Below are 18,148 nucleotides of genomic sequence, written 5' to 3'. Positions count from 1 at the left end.
GTTGCTGAATGTCCATGTTCATGCACTCTTCTATTAAGAGTTTTTCCTGCCCCAGCAAGGATGCTTCTGTCCGACCCCAGCAGGCAGGGTGATGGGGTGGGGCTCCTGAAGGAGCATACTGCCAGAACCACCCCCCCCCCAAAATCACACATAGACTCACTTACTGCACTTCAGGTTCACAATGGGTGCAGGAAGCTGTATTTTTACTTGTTGGTAAAGCCTGCACTTATGTCTTTCACTGGGGGGGGTGGGATTTCAAGAAGTTCACATAAAATGGAATTAACCTTTGTTTTGGTGCAACAAAGCCCTGAAATCCACGTCTAGTTTTCCGGTAACACACATCTGCCATGAACCTTTTGAAGACCCCTGTTCGTGCAGATGACAGAGAGCTGGAGCCACTACTGGGAAACACAGTGCTTGTTCAGAGATGCAAACACTGTCCCACCAAAGACCTCAGGGCTCATTCACTTTCAAGCAAGATGTTCCACCCATGAGTTACAACACCTGTAGACGAGGATGCGAGACACTGGGAATCACAGTGGACTGCAGCTGTGAAAACACATGTTACTTCGCGGCTTCCTTCTGACCATCTTGGAACTCCTCTGTCACGCTGCTCCTCCTCTGAGGTTTCATGGGCTGTCCTGCGTGACACAGCCCGAGCTGGGAGAGCAGAGTGCTTGCCCAGGGCGGGGTTCACAGGGAAAGTCAGAGCCACTGGGGAATTTGCCAACTCTGGGATATAAATGTGAAAGAAACCCGGCTTCTGAGAACATCAACTGCTTCCCTGCCTTGCTATCGTTAAGAGGCAATGACCAGTTTTTCATTTTCAAAAGTTCTACTTTATGTTTTAGCTCTCTGTGGTCTTCTGTGACGGTGCCTCACTCCTCTCGTGTCTGTCTGCCTGTCGTTGTTTTGAACACGAGCACCGTGTTGTGTCTGTCTGTTAATCCTATAATCTGTTGGTCTCTGGGTTGAATACCTGCCGACTCTCGCTTCTAATGGTGTTTTTCACTTGCATGTTTGCGTCTGCGTGCTGTGTGCATCTTTGAGAGGCCATTATCTATGGGTCCTGAATGTCGCCTGGCATGTGAGCACGCCTCCAGATCCTTTTTGAGTTTTCAAAAGGCAGCAAAATGACCCAAATTCCTCTCCTTGGGGGTTCCTGGACCACACAGGTGGCATCTGATCCTGTGTAAGGGTCACTGTAGCTCCTCCTCCTCCTCCTGACCCACAGCCCATGCTGGGTGGGTGGCCAAGCGCCTCCCTTTCCTGGGAACCAGCAGGGAGTTGTGTTTTCTGTTCACTGATTTCTCGCAGGCTAATTTCTTTCCCAGCCAGTGTTGTGCCCAAGGCCCTGCCTCCTACTTCCTTGGAACCGCTGAACTCTGACCCTTCTGGTTACCAACCCTGGCAAGCATCTCCCTCACTCATCCACCTGCTCTGGTTCTCAGTTCTTAAAACAGCCCCAACCCTTGAAGATTCCTCTAATTTTTTGGGGAATTCAGCTACCTATTTAAAAGGACATTTCCTATTTCATTCAACAAATACAGCTAGAGCGCCTACAGCACTATCCAAGCACTGGGGATCCAGCAGGGGATAAAGGAACCCAACCCCCACCTCCAGGCTTCCTGCAGCTCAGGTGTTCCCTAAGGGAGGTTTGCAGCTCCCTCCCCACCCCCACTCAGGTAGACATCACTCCGTAAAAATGTAAAAACCCTCCATATGCTAACACATTATAAACTACCCAAAAGCTTTACGGTATTCGATGTTGGAGTGTACTTCCTAATCAAGTTGATCATTTAAGAAGATCCAAGATCTAATCACTGGGGCTGATGTTGTGGTGCAGTAGGTTAGGAAACCACCTGCACCACCCATCCCATATGAGTGCCAGTTCGAGTCCTGGCTGCTCCACTTCCGATGCAGCTCCCTACTGATGGGCCTGGGAAAGCAGTGGAGGATGGCCCAGGTCCTTGGGCCCCTGCCACCCTCGTGGGAGACTCAGATACGACTCCTGTCTCCTGACTTCAGCTAGATGGACCTGTCTAGATGGCAGTTGCAGCCATCTGGGGAGTGAATCAGCAGACAGAAGGCCTCACTTTCTCCACCTTTCTCTAACTCTGCTTTTCAAATGAATAAATTTTTTAAAAAAAATCTATTTAGTTCCTATTTACAGTTTGAGTATTCCTTATCTGAAATGCTTTAGAACAGAAGGGTTTCAGATTTTGGAGCCTTAAAAACTTTTTCTGGAATATTTGCATACACATAATGAAATATCTTAGAGATGGGACCCAAGACTAAACAAAATGCATTTGTGTTTCATGTATACCTTATACGCATAGCCTGAAGGCACATTTTGTACAACACTGTAAATAATTTTGTGCATGAAACAAGTGTCATGGTGTGAAATTTTCCACTCATGGTGACCACTTCAGTGATTACAGTTTTGAGTCTTGGAGCGTTTGGGGCGGTTGGATTAGGGATACTCAACTTGTATTAAACAGAACCATTTTATGTGATTTTCATCTTAAGAAATCATATGTCGTTTTCCTTTTAAGCAAATCCACGAGCTTCACACTTTGACGTCATCTCCTCTGCTTGTGCCACACTTCTGAAGGGAGAATGGAGGACCCCGGGGGTCCCACGTGGGGCAACTGGAGCATGGGGCTGATCCCCGGTGGCCCAGTGCTCTCTCTGCAGGCTGTCATCTGGGCAGCAGCAAAAGCTGTGTTCAACCCTTTACTGCCCAGTTTTGCTAATGGACTATTAACAACTCCCGTGGACGAGTGCTGCCAGCTGGGACGCCAGTGTCACTCCAGTGTTACAAAGAATGAAATACAAGCATGCGATGGCAAAGGTTTCCGTCTAGGAGTCTTCCGACACACAACTGCATGCAATCACGTACAGTGGGGGACGTTTTCATAGGACACACACACGCCCTGTAGAAAAAGAAGTATCTCCCTCCAACACCAAGTCCCCAGAAGCTGGGTTCCAGAATCCATCCCTGGCTCATGCACTGATTACATACACGTCAAATTCATCTTGAGCTCTCTATTAGGGCAGGTTGCTTAACCAATACCATGTTCCCATGTTTTCAAAGCTGTCCAGACACTGAACTTGGCATCACAAGCACCCTTCCCCCTGTATTAGCACTGAACACCCAGAGCCCCCAAGTTCCCTCCCAGAGGCTGTGTCCTCCCGTGAGTCACGCTGATTCCCTGAACATCTCCAGAGACAGTGGCCTATACACTGCTTTGCACACTTAAGGCCATGACTCCAGGGTTTCCATGAACAAAGGAGAATGCTTTCAGTTAGCGTCACTGTAATGCCTGGCAATGGCACCTCCATCACCACTTCAATTCTGGTGGTGACTTCCATTCTGTCCTGGACACGTTTGCTACCACTTCTTTCAAAAGCAGGATATGAGCTCAGCACATGTGTACAAATACTTGGCGTGCAACCCCACGCTGTTCTGCTGGGACCGGTGCTTCACAGCTGAGGCATAAGGGACCACAAGTGCGTTGCGTGCTTGGTTGATTGAAGGATGAAAGGAGGGGCTGGGGAAAGGAGCGCTTTGAGATTTCTGACCGAGAAACCCAATCCTCTGGGCACAGGCCTGGTTTCGCTCAGATGTGAAATCTGACCGGTGCCCATGCCCCCCTACTGCTCATTCAGAACTATTTTTAAGGTGCCTTGCACATTCCAAACCGAATATTCCATACACCGTCCTCTCACCAGCAAATGCCAATCTCTCTGCAGATTGGGTGGCAACTGTGGGGAGCAACGTCAGGGGAGCCTCAGGGCACAGTGTAACATCTTGCTAATACCCACTGGGACAAACAGGCAGCGGGGACACTCATTCTGCTGAAGTCTGTTTCGGTGCTGCGTGGCCGGTTTTTCTGTGGCTGCATTCATGGGCTAGTAGGTGTCTGTGGGTTCTGACTTCTGTATTCTCTAGCCGTGGCTGTTTTTAGGAAGTCTGGGATTGGATATACCATTCTTCTCCTAGGTTTAGTGGATTGTGACCCTGGGGCAGTAGGCCTCCTACACGACGTGGGTTTGTTACCTGCTAGAGAAATGTGTGATGTGTGGAGTGGGCTTTCCTTTTCCCCTTCTCCTTGCTGTTGTCACTGCTGGCACTGGTGCTAACAGTAACAGTCATATTTTAAAATAAAATACCCTAATCTACCAAAGTAACAACTCATTTTCCTTTCCCTTTCCCCAGATATGAAAGATCTACAAAGCGAAATAAAAGCACACAAGGCGTTTCACAAATGGAACTGGAGACATTTGTAAAAATGTCTGCCTCAGAAAGTTATTTCTTCTCTATGCCGCTGCGAGCCGGTGTCCTATCAGCAAAGGCACTCACAGGTGTGAAGACAAAATTAGTGGCTACTTATAGGGCAACGCAAAGGGCCGACACTGTGGCGCAGTGAGCTAAGCCTCCACCTGCAGAGCCAGCATCCCATATGGGCGCCAGTTTACGTCCCAGCTGCTCCTTTTCCCACTCAGCTCTCTGCTGTGGCCTGGAAAATAGTGGAGGATGCCCCAAGTGCTTGGGCCCCTGTATCCGCATGAGAGACCCAGAAGAAAATCCTGGCTCCTGGCTTTAGATCTGCCCAGCTCTGGCCATTGTGGCCATTTGGGGAGTAAACCAGCAGATGGAAGATCTCTTTGCCTCTCCCTCTCTCTCTCTGTAACTTTGCACCTCTCAAATAAATAAAAATCTTTTAAAAAATAAAAACTAATAAAATAAAAAGGACATTGTAAGGGGGACAGAGAAAGCTGCCAGCACCTCCTCCAGCCTTGTGATTGGCCTCCTTTGAATGGGCGTGTCGTGTCTGTCTTCTTAACAATGACCTCCACACAGAGGGCTCTCTCTGGTGGGGCTGTCCCGCTGACTCTCGGGAGCTTGGCATGCTGTCCCCTGATGAGAAAAGATGCTCCCTAAACTTTGTCTTTCACTACTGAGTATTTTTCTCCACTTTATCATTAAAATGCACAACATTAAAGGGAAGTGGACAGATGTTTGAGAATCTGAGTCACGCCCAGGGTGCAGTCACCTGCAGGGCTGTGCTCAGAAAACCCGGCAGGAGGCAGGAGGGCGCCGCCGGGATCAGGCCGGCGGGCCCTGCTGCTGCGGAGAGGCGTCGGCAGTCTAGGACGCTGCTGTCTGCTGCCTCCTGCACCCACCCACCAGGAGTCCTGGCAGCCACACCTACCAGGCTGCATCCTTTGCAGAAAGATGAGAATCTGTCTGAAGCTCTGCTCCTCCCAGCTGAGCTGCACTGTTGGGTGACCCTATGTTGCCACGTGGCATTAACTCATTGCTGACCCACCTCTTACAGAGGCTTAGTGGTCCTCGATATCCAGTTTGGTCCAGCCAAGTTCTGTTTCTCTCCCTCCAAGTCACTGCGGGTTTCGGAAGCTGTGCACCGTGTTTGTGAACAGGCGCCTGATCATGGCGCCAGGGTTCAGTGAGGACATAGAGAAGGCCCAGCAGGAGGAGGGCGTCACTCAGCAAGGCCAGGCTGCGTGGGACCTGCCCCGAATCATGAGCTCCTGTCCCGGGGGATGCACTTCTCACAAAGCAGCACATGGAAGGGAGCTGCGGTCCTGGCCCGGGTTTGGGACGTCCCGTGGGAAGCAAAAGGGCCAAGGTGGGCAGGGGACAGCCGTGCCCTAACGAGGGAGCTGCGTACGAGACAGACTGGTCTCAACTCCCTCATTCAGCAGCTCACTGACTTTCAGAATGGTCCAGATACAACCACACGAAGCAGCTGGCAGTGTTTCTTATTCCCATTTGACAGATGAGAAAACAGAGGCCCAGAAACCTGCTTGAGATATTGAGCTGGTAGTGGACACAGCTGGGCGATAGCCCTGGACCAAAGTCCATGCCAGGACGGGTTCCAGTGCTGCAGCGCGTCCCTGCTAGGAACAGCTGAGTGCTGCAGTGTGACCCAAGGCTGGGAAACCCCAGGCAATGCTCACTCGAGCTGTGAGTGCACGTGGCTGCAGGTTTGCAGCAGCCCAAGCAGCCAGCGTTCTCAGAGGAAGACCCTGCGTGTGTGCGGCACAGGCTGACCAAGCACATGTGGTAAGAGCCCCATGAAGCCATTAGGTAAGCGTCCCCGGGGAGAATGGGAGCTGCCCAGTTTCACTTTTGGTACAAACCCAGGGAACAGCTTTGTCACAGTGAAGGAACGAGAGCACACAGAAGCTGACATGACACTGTGATAGTTGTCTGGCTCCACGTCCAAAGCCAGCGTTCAGAAAAATGACAAAAGCTTGCTGTGGGCACTCTCACTGGGAGGGCCGGGGTCCCCCTGCCGCTCCCTGCCCCGCCCACCCAGCACACCGGGTTCTGCTGGTTTCTGGGGGCCTGGCACCAGCATGGGTGTCGCCCTGTGGCATGTGGATCACCTCCCTGTCACCCCTCCGCACGGCCCACATTGCCTTCCCTCGGAGCGTGTGCTGGGCTGCCGCTTGCGCAGGTGGGCCTGGCCTCCCTAGGTAACGTGAGGACAGCAGGACTGTGCAGGGGGTTCTGGAAACCTTTTCTGTTTTTAGTGCAGCTGGCTGGAGGCGGTTTCTACATTTGTACATGACACGCTCCCTCCTCCAGGGCTAAGGGACACAGCTGCAAATTAGCGCAACCTGGGACTTGGCTGGGTGAGGCAACAGCCCTGCCACACCCCTTTCCAGTGAGGGGACCTTCAGCCTCGCTGTGTGGAGCCAAAGGCTCGGGCACTGCCTACCTGCATGCCTTTGTCAGCTTCACTTCCTCATCACCCCACCCTATGTTCTGCTGAACAAAGCTGTCGCTCACTTCCGGGTTACAAGCCCGGAAGTCTTGTCTCCTGGCCCCTGCTGTTCCCATGCCTCAGAGTTCAGTGGAAACATCCCCTGGGGGATTGAGGGGTACAGCTCTTCCCCGACCCAGTTCACGTGACTCCAGCCCAGCCAGCAGCCTAACAGCCAGGAGGGGACCTGCGCCGGCGGTTCAGTCCTTGGGGAGCACCTGTCTTTCCTTCCTGCATGGGGTGACCTGTATCCCTGAGCTGCCGTCTTACAGGACCACTGAGAGGCACCTGTCACTGGGTGTCCATGGGTTACCATGGCAACCGAGCCTGTGCAGGCTCCCAGGGTTCCCAAGGCAGGAGCGAGAGGACCTATCTGATTCTGCCAGCCTGCTGCAACAGGGGCTCCAAGCCCATGGGACAGGCACACAGGACAGAGGCAATGAAGACCCAACAGGAGCGTCTCCCCTGGACTAGGGGAGCTCCTGCTTGGGCTCAGCCCTTCTCTCTGCTTAGGGACAAGAGGCCGCTGAGGGCACATCCTCCTGCCACGCTCGCTGAGAGCCCTGGCCCAGGCAGGACGAGTCACACAGGCAGCCACATGCAAAAGGAGGGGCATGAGGGCCACGGCTGGGTCTGGGCGCTGACCTCGAGATTGAAGCAGCTCTGGCCTCCCGGCCTGTGGCTCCCAGCGTCGCCGTCGGCGTGCCGGTGCAGCTCCCGGGTGGCTCGCGGGCGCGGACTCTCGCGCTCGTCCCCTCGGTCCTGGCTGAACGGCCACTCCAGCTGGTCCCTCAGCTTGGACTGTTAGGTGCACGGGAGGGATTCGTTTGTTTGTTTTTAAACGAAATACAAAGGATGAGAGAGTCGGGTGGGGAGGGAGGATAAAGACACCGAGAGGAGTCAAGGCAGACGAGGGGCAGGACTGCCAGGCCGAGGGAAGCACGGGACAAGAGAAACCAACTTCAGAGAGCGGCGGACGCTTGCGCAGAGCGCACAGGCGCAGAATGAGGATGAGCGAGAGGAGAGGCCGCGGCATCTGCAGAGCCAGAGAAGGGGCAGGGGGCGCATGCAATGGCGATGCGTGAGTCCCAAGTCCACCGCGAGCACACCACCCGTGAAGGATACACGACACAAGGCTCTTCCTTCCTTACTTGTGGGTCGAGCAGCAAAGGCCACAATCCAGGGCCGGCAGCCGGGTCATGCACCCCAGGGTGAGGCACAGGAGAGCAGTCCTCGGAGGCCACTCCGCTCAGCCCCCACCTCGGCGACTTTCCATCAAAAACAGCCTTCTCGGGGGACCGTGCGCCTCTCCCCAGCCCGGCTTATCTTCCAGTGAGGGAGCGGGTGGGCCTGGCTGCCTAGGGGCTGTCCGAGCTGCACTGTGTCCCTTTGGTAACGACCCAAGGAGGGATTGGCGCGCTCATGAGTGAGTCTGCCACTTATCCTGACTGTGACAGGAGCTGGCACCTCGGCTGAGACTCCTCGTGGCTTCTTCACCGGGACGGCTGGTTGTGTGAGACACCAAGCAAGAAGCGAGGACGGACTGCGCCGAGCCCCTGACTCGGCTCGGCCTTGGTTCCCGGGGGCCGGGGCCTCTAGACCCCAAGCAGGGGTGCAGTTAAAAATAAGAGGAGAAAAAGGAAAAAGAAAACGAGGAAACGAGAAAGGGAACTTAAAAAAAAAAAACAAAAAAACAAAAAAGGAACCCTAACCCAGAGACTGGGTTGGGGGCGGACGCCGGAGGCTTTAGTGCAATGCAGCTTTGAAATCACAACCAAGCAGCCGTGAGCACCGCAAGCCCAAGAAGTGCAGCAATGCCAGCGAGAAGGAGGAAGGGCAAGGCACGGCAGGGAGGCGAGGCCAGGAGCCCCCTTACCTGCAAGTCTGGGCCCAGCTCCTTGCCCAGGTTCCCGATGGGGGAGTCCCGGGACACGGAGGTCACGGTCGAGAGGAAGCTGGACGACTCAGTGAGGTGGGACGAGGGGGACAGGCCATCCCCAATCCGAGTCACCTGCTCCAGGAAGGCTTGCAGCTCCTTCCTGAAAGCCTTCATCCTGGCATTGATGGCGCCCAGCAGGTGGGACTCCTTCTTGCCCCCCTCACCCTCGTCCTGACCCCCAGGCCCCCAGGGGGAGGCTGTGCCGCCGCCACCCGGCAGCCCTGCGTCGTGCAGGAAGCCATCGGTGTCTGTGATGAGGCGCTCCACGGTCCGCTCGAGCCGCTGTGCCTCCTGCTTTATGATCACCAGGCACTCGGAGTCCTCGCGGGCCCGCAGGAGCTCCGCCGGACATGGCTCGCTCACCTCCGAGGGCTTTCCACTCCCGAAGCCCGATGACTTCTCGAACGTCTCCTCCGAGTCGCTCTCCCCACCCACGGGCCCTTCCCGCTTGGGCTGGGACAGGCGGGCTTCCTCCCCATCGCTCTCCTTCTTGCCCAGGTCGCTCTCGGCATCGCTGTCGCGAGGGCTCGGGGCACGCAGCCCCAGGTGGGCTGCGAGGTCGCAGCGCTGGACATTGGACAGCAGCACCCGGTTCTCATACTGCAGCTTCAGCACCTTCCCGCTCAGCTCATTGATCTGCAGCCTGGCCGACTTGAGCTCTTCCTGCAGAGGGGCCCCGCCTCCGGGACCCTTGCCTGCGCTGTCCCCTAGCCACCCTGGCTCCTGGGGAGGCTCAAACTTGAACTTGCTCAGCTCGTGGGTCAACTGCCGGTTGTGGTCTTCAATCTCGGAGATGGACCTGCGCAGCAGCTCCGCTTCCTCCTCTACAAACTGCAGGTGCCGGCGAAGCTCCGTGGACGACTCCAGGGAGTCGCCAAAGGGTGAGATAGGAATGGCTGGCACGTGGTCCCGGCCCGCTCCCTCCCGCTCCTGCTGCACCCGCATGTCCTCCATCTCCGCCTTGAGGCCTCGGTTCTCCACCTCCAGCTCCACGATCTTCCGGCCCAAGATGTTGGCTTCTTCCTCCACCAGCTTCAGCCGCAGCTTCAGCTCGGCCTCCCTGGTGCTGGGGGGCCCACCGGCCTCCCCTGTGGGGAGGGGGCTGTCCACGTCGCCGTACAGGGCCTTGTACTTCTGCAGCTCCTGCTCCGCCTCGTCCTTCTCCCGCCCCAGCTTGGCCATCTTTTTGCGCATCAGGGAGGCTTCCTCTTTGGCAAACTGGAGCTGGCATTTCAGGTCGGCGCTGTCGTCCTGCCAGGAGAGAGAACAGCCCGGGAGGAGGTTACCGGAAGTACCAGGTGCTCCTGCAACAACTCCCCCTACTCCCTCACTGCCCCCACAGGTCCTCCCAACAGTGCCGAGAGCTGTGCGGAAAAGGTGGCCTCAACCAAGCAGGGCTGCGCCCAGGGGCTCCCCGGAAGGGACCGGGCAACGGCCTACAGTGCGTTGTTGTATCACAGAAACAAAGGAGAGCGAAAAATCAGTTTGGAACAAAACATGCACATTGAAGCTGTCATCTAGGTTACGGACAATGAGGGTGAAAATGGTACCTATGGGTGACGTGGTGAGCCCACGTTACTTTGTGGATCGTGTCTGGTTCATCGCTAGCACCCGTCACAGCGATGCCAGAATGCTTCCCGACGCCTGGTGTGGCAAGCAGGGCTCCGCCTGGGGCCACTCACTTCCTGCCAGGGCAGAGCCCTCACCCAACCACCAGGCACTCTCACGCCGGAGACGTCAGGTGACCCCAAACCAGAGCCTGGCTTTCGACTGATTTGCCCAGGTTCACCTCTCCCCTTCCCCACGGCATCAAGCACTGACATGAGGACAAATACATGAGTGACGGGTGCGAAGCTGCAGTCAGAACCAAGTGCCGACGCTCCGGACGTACGGGACACCGCCGCCCTGGGCTCCCACCCTCTCTCAGGCAGGGTGGCTCCAGGCAGAACCCGCACTTTTCTCCTTTCCCCGTTGCTGCAGTCACGCAGCGGGAGGCAGACTCAGAGCTCCAAGGCAAGGGCGAGCTGCCGGAGAGCACCTGGTGTTTCAGACCCTGTGAAGCAGGTGCCACGGCCAAGGGCCCACGCCGCTCGGCTGAGGTCCGGAAGGCACTCTGCTGTGCCAGCGTGGGTCTCCATGCTTTTACGAGGCACAAACTCTCTGTGCTGGTCCTTCCAATGATGCTCTACCATCCACACTCAGCAAGAGGGAAAAGACCGGTTTCACCAGTGGTTCCTCCTCGACTGGCTATCAGGTTTCGAAAGGCTGATGCCTGGGACCAGGACATCAGCCGAGGCTTCTTCCTCCATGGCAAAAGCGCTGTGGCCCGACAGCTCGGTGGGAGCCCCAGGGACGGAAGGGCCCTGCAGGTGGCCAGCCCTCTTGGAGAGCGCGGCCTCCTTCACACAGGTGAAGCTCCAATGGTCTGGTAGAGCCAATGAAGCTGCCACAGCAGGCAAACATGCACGGTTCACCCTCTGCCTGGAGGTTAGACGAAAACCTCCCTCGCTACTTCCCCAATTCCCTCCTTCCCGCTCACCTGGACCCCTTCCTCTCCACAAAGCCAGGGAAGGGGGAAGAATGATGAGACCAGAAAGACTCGGGGAAAACCCACAACCAAGCGTGCCAGGTACCATGCAGGAAGCACGCCCTGGCACTCTGTGTGCACCCTCTGCACCATGAAGCTCCCGCCACCATCCTCCAGGTGGAGTCTGATTAAACTGGTCCTGCTGGGCGTGGTATCAAACAGGCAGCCTGGCGTCCTAGCTTTGCCTGCAGCAAGGCACAAGAGCCCTAGAATCTGTCTCCTTATGTCTGAAGACCCTTGTTCAGGCAAGAGGTCATTGTGAAGGTTAAATGCAATAACGCACTGCAAGGCGGTGTGTAAACAGTAAACCACCACACCCCAGTACTCCGAAGCTGGATTCCTTCTTGGTCCAGAACACAATGAATATTGGCAGAAATGAGCCAGCAACTCTGCTTTTCCCTTCCTTTGCCTATTAGGGGAGTAACATGTAAATGCCACACGGTCTTCGAGTTCTGAGGATTTATCACATCAATGATTTGGTTTCTTTTTTGGTGAGGGAGACACAGTTACGGGATTTCTGTGAGTGGCCAGAGGAAGGTTCTCCCCCCCCTCACAACCACACAACAAGAATGGGTCATCAATGCCACTGGAGTAATCACACTTTTTTTTTTTAAACAACAAAAAAGAACTATGTATGAGCTGTAAAAGACAGATGTTGTGTTTAATCCTAATACTAAAGGAAATGCATGCTTATTTTTTCACTCATTCTTTCAGTAAACACTTATTGAATATCTATCCACTAGAAAGTGCCATGCTTCTTCTATTTTTGTTTTATGCTTTCACTTTTTTATATTTATTTGAGAGGTAGAGAGAGAGAGAACAAGAGAGCACTCCCTGAATGCCCGCAGTGGCCAGAGCCTGGGGCTGGGGCTGGGAGCTGAGTGCAAGGACCTAACCACTTGAACCATCACCATTGCCTCCCAGGGTGCCTATCGGCTGGAAGCTGGAACCAGGAGCCAGAGCTCACAGTGATGTGGGATGCAGGCATCTCAACTGCTAGGCTGAACGCCCACCCCTGGCATGCTTGCTACCTTTAAAGAACCTCAGCTCCTTAGAACTTGCAAAAGTAGAACAATCCAAAGCACCTTTTCAATTTTTGGTTTAACAAAGATTCCCAGTAAGCCCAAATCCACAGCTAGGAATTGGTTGCTTGCATGAAGGAGTGGAGTTTGGATGAATCTGTGAAACCTATCGATGCTGACAGACTTCACCTTCTGTGCAGAGGAACTCACTTGGGAGGCAGGGGATACGCTGGCCACACATGCACTGACGGTCGGTGTCTGTGCACCACCCATAGCCGTCCCAGCCCCTCTGAGGCATAGCAGCCCCTGGCTCAGAGATCCCGGAGGAGAATGTGGCCCAGCACCAGGCAACGGCCCCACCCTCTGCCCACCACAAGCTGGGGCCAGACTGAGGGGCAGGCAGGACCAACGGGACAGAGGCCAGGCAAGGCCAGGGAGGGGCAGATGGGGACAGAGTGGCCTGCACAGTGCAGGAACCAAGGGTGTGCATCAGGGACTCAGGCTGTCTCTCCCGAGGGGCTTCCCTCCCAAGGGGAATGAGAACTCATTAGTTCTGAGGAAGATGGATACAGGCGGCTCTAAGTGCCCATCTGCACCTCTTTGTGCGGGCAGAGACCCTCTGGAGCCTGCTAATCGTCTTGATTTCTGACCCTGAACTTTCCACCATGTCCCCTCTGCCACACCAGAACAGTCCTAGACCCGGCTCAGGGATGCACCCTGACGAAGGCCCACTTTGCAGGTTACCTGAAGGTTGACAAAATGTCCAAAAAGTCTTCTTGTCCCTTAAAGAAAGAAACCACTCAAACACCAGGAGATCTGACGCACGACAAAGCATGCTGTGGCTTCCACTCAACACCCGTGCATGCACTACCAGGCCTGCCACCAAGACTAAAGCAGCTTCTGAAAGGAGAACCCTGGACGCCGCAGGGGCGTGTGTGCTAAGAAAAGGGGTCCCACTTCCCTCGGCGGAGGTGGACAGCTGGAGCGGGCCACACAGGTGGGAGGGGGAGGCCGAGCTGGGTCCGCTCTGAGTAGGGGCGCCCCTCTTGGGACGATGGGGGAGCACAGTTTCAGCCTTGCCAGCGGGAGGCCGCGTGCCCATCTTGTAAGTGTAGGCTTTCTAAGGCTTTGCCGAGACTCCGGGGACTCAGGGACCGCGGAAGCTCGTCGGCCGGCCCGGGAAGGCAGCATGGAAGCAGAGGGCGCAGTCGGACTCTGCACAAGAGACCGTGCCTGCTGCGGGCAGGAAAGACAAGCACAGCACGGAGGGAGACACACACGGGGCCACCACCGTCACCACCAGCCGGAGAGGGCTTGCCAAGCAACAGAAATATATCGCCCGTGGAATATATTCTCTGGCTTGCAAGGCCGCCGGCCGGCACCAGCGCAGCCCAATGCGCGCGTGCCTACCTTGCGCCGCGGCGCCAGCTTCCTTTGAGATTTGGTGGCCGACCTGCAGCTCCCAGGGCGCTCCAGTCCACCATTCTGCTGAACAGAAACTCCTTTCTCAATCATCCCACAGCCTGAGGGGGCCGACAGCACCCGACTCCCTTTTTCACCCACTGGCGGATGCGGCAGTGGGCTGAGCGTCCCATCCCGGGGCGGTCGGGCCTCTTTCAGGTCAGGAGCCAGTGAGCTGGAAACAGCACCCCGCGGCGGGACTCCAAAGTGAAGTGTTGGGGGCTCGGAGCGGGTGGATGCTACACTCGGGGGCCTGGCCCACCTTGAACGACCCCGTAAGGACCAGCGAGCCCGGAGGACAGAGATGCCGGCGGGATGGTTGATTAGCAGAGTGGGGCGGGGCCTCAGCACCCCTGCCCCTCTGATGATGGATAACCCACTCTCAGGGTCCAGGGAGCTGGCACCCCTGTAACACGGTGTTCTCTCCCACATCTAGATCCAGCATCAATTGAAAAAAGAAAGGAATCTAGGAGAACTTTTCAGAAAAGCCAGGAAAGTCTTGAAGAGCATCTTGTACACAGGAAGGGCTCAGCCTCTACCACCTTGGGCTGGAATATTCCACCTCGGACAATCGAAGATACTGTTCGCTCGCAGTTTAACAACAACAACAACACTGAAAGCAGTGGCTTGTGCAGTTTTCCTGTGGGAGTGATTTGGAAGGGCACTGCCGGGCCTGGACCCCACCTGGTTACTACCCACACAGAGCAGCTCAGCCCTCCTCTGTACCCCAGCTGATCAGAGAAACAAAATGGGGGAGCTAGGGTTCCAGAAGAAAGTCTGGAATGAGTCCAAGTCCCAATATGCGGGCAGCTAATGTTCCTTCGAATGTTTGATGGGTGTGGTGGCTTCCTCTTTAGGAGAAGTAGCATTAGAATGAAAATCTCCTCTTACCTGGTTCAAGGCCTTCTTCTCCTTGTACATTTCCCGACTGCCTCTTCTTTTCAGGGAGCTCTGAAACAGATCCAAGTGACATTCAGTTACTGAGGGTCATCAATGCCAGCCGGTACTGGCCCCACACCTCGGGGTGTGCCCAACAGGCGGAGGCCATTTGTCCTGCTGGAATCGAGAGACAAGTCAGAGTCCAGGGCTGTGAATCAGAAGAGGTTTTCTCTCTTAATTATCGTATTTTGGAATGGATTCCTCAATACTTCAGTTTAATCAGAAAGGAGGCTGATTCTGGTCATCTCTAAGAGTGGCAAGAAGACCAGGAGAAAGCCCAGAGAGTTCTAGAGCTGGACACAAGGCCTTGCTGGAGCTGGCTGACTTTCCTGGGTATGTTTTCTTTGGGCTATGAAATAAATTCATGTTTCCTGAATGATCAGATCAAAGAGTGGTCATGCGGGCTGACGCTGTGGCACAGTAGGTTAATCCTCCGTCTGCAGCACCAGCATCCCATATGGCTGCCGGTTCCAGTCCCAGAGGCTCCACTTTCAGTCCAGCTCTCTGCTGTGGCCCGGGAAAGCAGTAGAGGATGGCCCAAGTCCTTGGGCCCCTGCACTCGCATGGGAGACCAGGAAGAAGCATCTGGCTCCTGGCTTTGGATTGGCGCAGCTCCAGCCATCACGGTCATCTGGAGAGTGAACCAAGGGAAGGGAGACCTTTCTCTCTGTCTCTCCCTGTCACTGTCTATAACATTACCTCTCAAATAAAATACATAAAATCTTAAAAAAAAAAAAAAAAAAACTGGTCATGAGGCCATTGCTATCATACAGCAGGTTAAGTCACTGCCTGCAGTGCCAGCACCCCATATGAGTGCTAATTCAAGTCCCAGCTACTCTGTTTCCGATCCAGCTCCCTGCTAATGTGCCTGGGAAAGCAGCTGAAGATGGTCTGGCTGTTTGGGCACCTGCTACCCACACAGGAGACCCAGATGAAGCTCTTGGCTCCTGGCTTCAGCCTGGCCCAGTCCCCAGCCATTTGGGGAGTGAATCAGCACATGAAAGCCCCCCACCCCCAACTCTGTGTTATGAAAGACAGAGTAGGAACTGAGAGAAAGATGCCCCTTGTCTATTGAAAAATACTTAATGCAAAATTCTAACAAAATATACTCCAGCTTTTGATTAAACCAACATCTTAAAGGTTTGATAGAGCTCATGATTTATTTCTATATTAAATGACCTTGGCCGTGTCCTTCTATGGGCTGAGTCCCTGCCTAGTTGCGCAGACAGCTGTCCCTGACTATCAGTGAGGGACTGGTTCCAGGCCTCCCTCTCCTCCTGTGGACACAGAAGCCCCTTATATAAAACATAGAACCTCCTATAAACTGTAGAACATCTCTAGCTCACAGATAATACCTAAAACAATGTTAAGTACTATGTAAATAGTTATGGTACTGTATCATTTAGGGAATAATGAAAAAAGCCTGTACATGTTCAGTACACGGTTTTTTCCTGAGGATTTTCAATCCACAGGTAGCTGCAGGACCCTTTCAAGCAGAGGGCCAGCTCTACTGTGAAAGTGTCACAGCCAGGGCTGCTTAGTGCCATGACAGGTGCACCGTGGCCTGCTCTGGGCAGGAAATTGCCAACATGTGTTAAATGCAGACCTGAGTAGGAATAAAAGACCCAGGGATGCCTGAAATAGACTAACAGGGAGCCAGGATGGTTTCTACTAAGATCAAGTCAGAGCACAAAAAGAAAAGACTAGAAGAACAGAAGCATCCGAGAGGAGTCTGAAGAGATCTGCATCCCTTTAACAGGAAGAGATTAAGTTAATCCTGAGGGAAGTCTAAAGAAAGCAGGGATGAAGTGGGGCCCCACGGGCCAGCACTCAGACAGTGCTCAGCCTGGGAAGGGGAAGAAATTCTCTCTTCCTGTGGGCCCTACCCCACCCCACCCCGACTCTTAACGCCAATCTTAAAGGCTCAGAGTCCGGGTCTCGCCTGTGTTCCTCCACTGCCACACTGTATCAACACAATCTAGAACCAAGGTTCTTAATGGGAGTCACATACACTACAGCATAATTTAAGTTTGCTAACTTGGGGCCGGCACTGTGGCGAAGTGGGTTAAAGCCCTGGCCTGAAGTGCCGGCATCCCATATGGGCGCCGGTTTGAGATCCAGCTGCTCCACTTCTTCCGCTCTCTGCTATGGCCTGGGAAAGCAGTAGAAGATGGCCCAAGTCCTTGGGCCCCTGCACCCATGTGGGAGACCCAGAAGAAGCTCCTGGCTCCTGGCTTCAGATTGGCGCAGCTCTGGCCATTGCGGCCATCTGGGGAGTGAACCAGAGGACGAAAGACCTCTCTTTGTCTCTACCTAGCTCTGTAATTCTTTCAAATAAATAAAATAAATCTTTAAAAAAAACCAGTTTGCTACCTCAGTGCTGTTCACCTCTCAGCGTCTCACTCTCAGAAGGCCAGCTCTCCCCATTCCTTGGAGGAATTTTAGGTTGAGAAGCAATTAAAATCCCAGCTGCTGTTTGGCCTTCAGAAAGCTGGAGACTAAGAGAAAGAATGACTGTTGAGAGAAGGCCTTTAGGACAAAGGGATGAAGGTTATAGATCCACAGGGGGCTTCCTGTGGGTGCTCCCTGGGAAACCCGAGGGGACTGAGGAAACCACCCCCAAACCCCTGCTGCAGCCTGACTACCTTTGCTTGCTCTGTTTTTTAAAGATTTATTCATTTGAAAGGCAGAGGGACAGAGAGAGAGAGAGAGAGAGAGAGAGAGAGAGAGATCTTCCATCTGCTGGTTCACTCCCCAAATGGCCACAACATCTTGGGCTGGTCCAGGCCAAAGCCAGAAGCCAAGAGCTCCATCTGGGTCTCCCATGTGGATGCAGGGGCCCAAGCACTTCGACCATCTTCCACTGCTTCCCCAGGAGCATTAGCAGGGAGCTGGATCTGAAACACAGCAGCTGGGATTCCAACCAGCTTACCCCACTGCACAACGCCAGCCCCTAGATGACTTTTTGAATCCCTTTGGCAAGTCCTTCCATCCTTTTACATACAGCAAGTATGTGTACATGTGTGCTTTCTGTACATATGTATATAATGAGGATACTTTAAAAGTGTCTGGAAAGTACATACTCTAAAAAAACTGCATGGATTTCAAAACTTTTTGCACCAAAATAAACCACTTTTAATGCTATTTTCCTACAAATACTTTAAAGTACCCTCATATATATGTAGAGAGAGAAATTCAGTTAAAATGACTTCAGACCTTCAGAATGGTCTGAGAAAAAAGTGACATCTTTAAAACATAAGGTTTCCCACTGAGCAGCAGGGAGCAATATTTTACGCCCATCAGCCAAGTTGTTTGGTTTCCCTCCTTCAGTCCCTGCTAATTTCTGGTGAACTTTAATCCTGGCCACTCTGTTCACTCTCCTCGCCGTCGCGAGTGGGAC

At 54.1% G+C, this 18,148-nt stretch overlaps 1 protein-coding gene across 9 annotated transcripts in view; it reads right to left on the bottom strand.

Annotated features, from left to right (window-relative positions):
* MTCL1 (microtubule crosslinking factor 1) overlaps nucleotides 1–18,148 on the bottom strand; it is a 134,586-nt gene that overhangs the window by 40,129 nt on the left and 76,309 nt on the right. For 4 of the 9 annotated variants that reach the window (XM_070050458.1, XM_070050453.1, XM_070050456.1 and 1 more), the window contains exons 4-7: nucleotides 14,701–14,760; nucleotides 13,759–13,836; nucleotides 8,677–9,990; nucleotides 7,446–7,601 (exon numbers count right to left, since the gene is read on the bottom strand). In XM_070050458.1, coding sequence (XP_069906559.1) covers nucleotides 7,446–7,601; nucleotides 8,677–9,990; nucleotides 13,759–13,836; nucleotides 14,701–14,760 — 1,608 coding nt within the window. The remainder of the gene's footprint in view (nucleotides 1–7,445; nucleotides 7,602–8,676; nucleotides 9,991–13,758; nucleotides 13,837–14,700; nucleotides 14,761–18,148) is intronic. The other 5 variants (XM_051852138.2, XM_051852136.2, XM_051852139.2 and 2 more) reach the window with 2 other exon arrangements.

The sequence above is a fragment of the Oryctolagus cuniculus genome, chromosome 10 (genome assembly GCF_964237555.1).
Source record: "Oryctolagus cuniculus chromosome 10, mOryCun1.1, whole genome shotgun sequence".
In the NCBI taxonomy this organism is placed as follows: domain Eukaryota; kingdom Metazoa; phylum Chordata; class Mammalia; order Lagomorpha; family Leporidae; genus Oryctolagus; species Oryctolagus cuniculus.
This window is presented reverse-complemented; position numbering and strand designations above follow the sequence as displayed.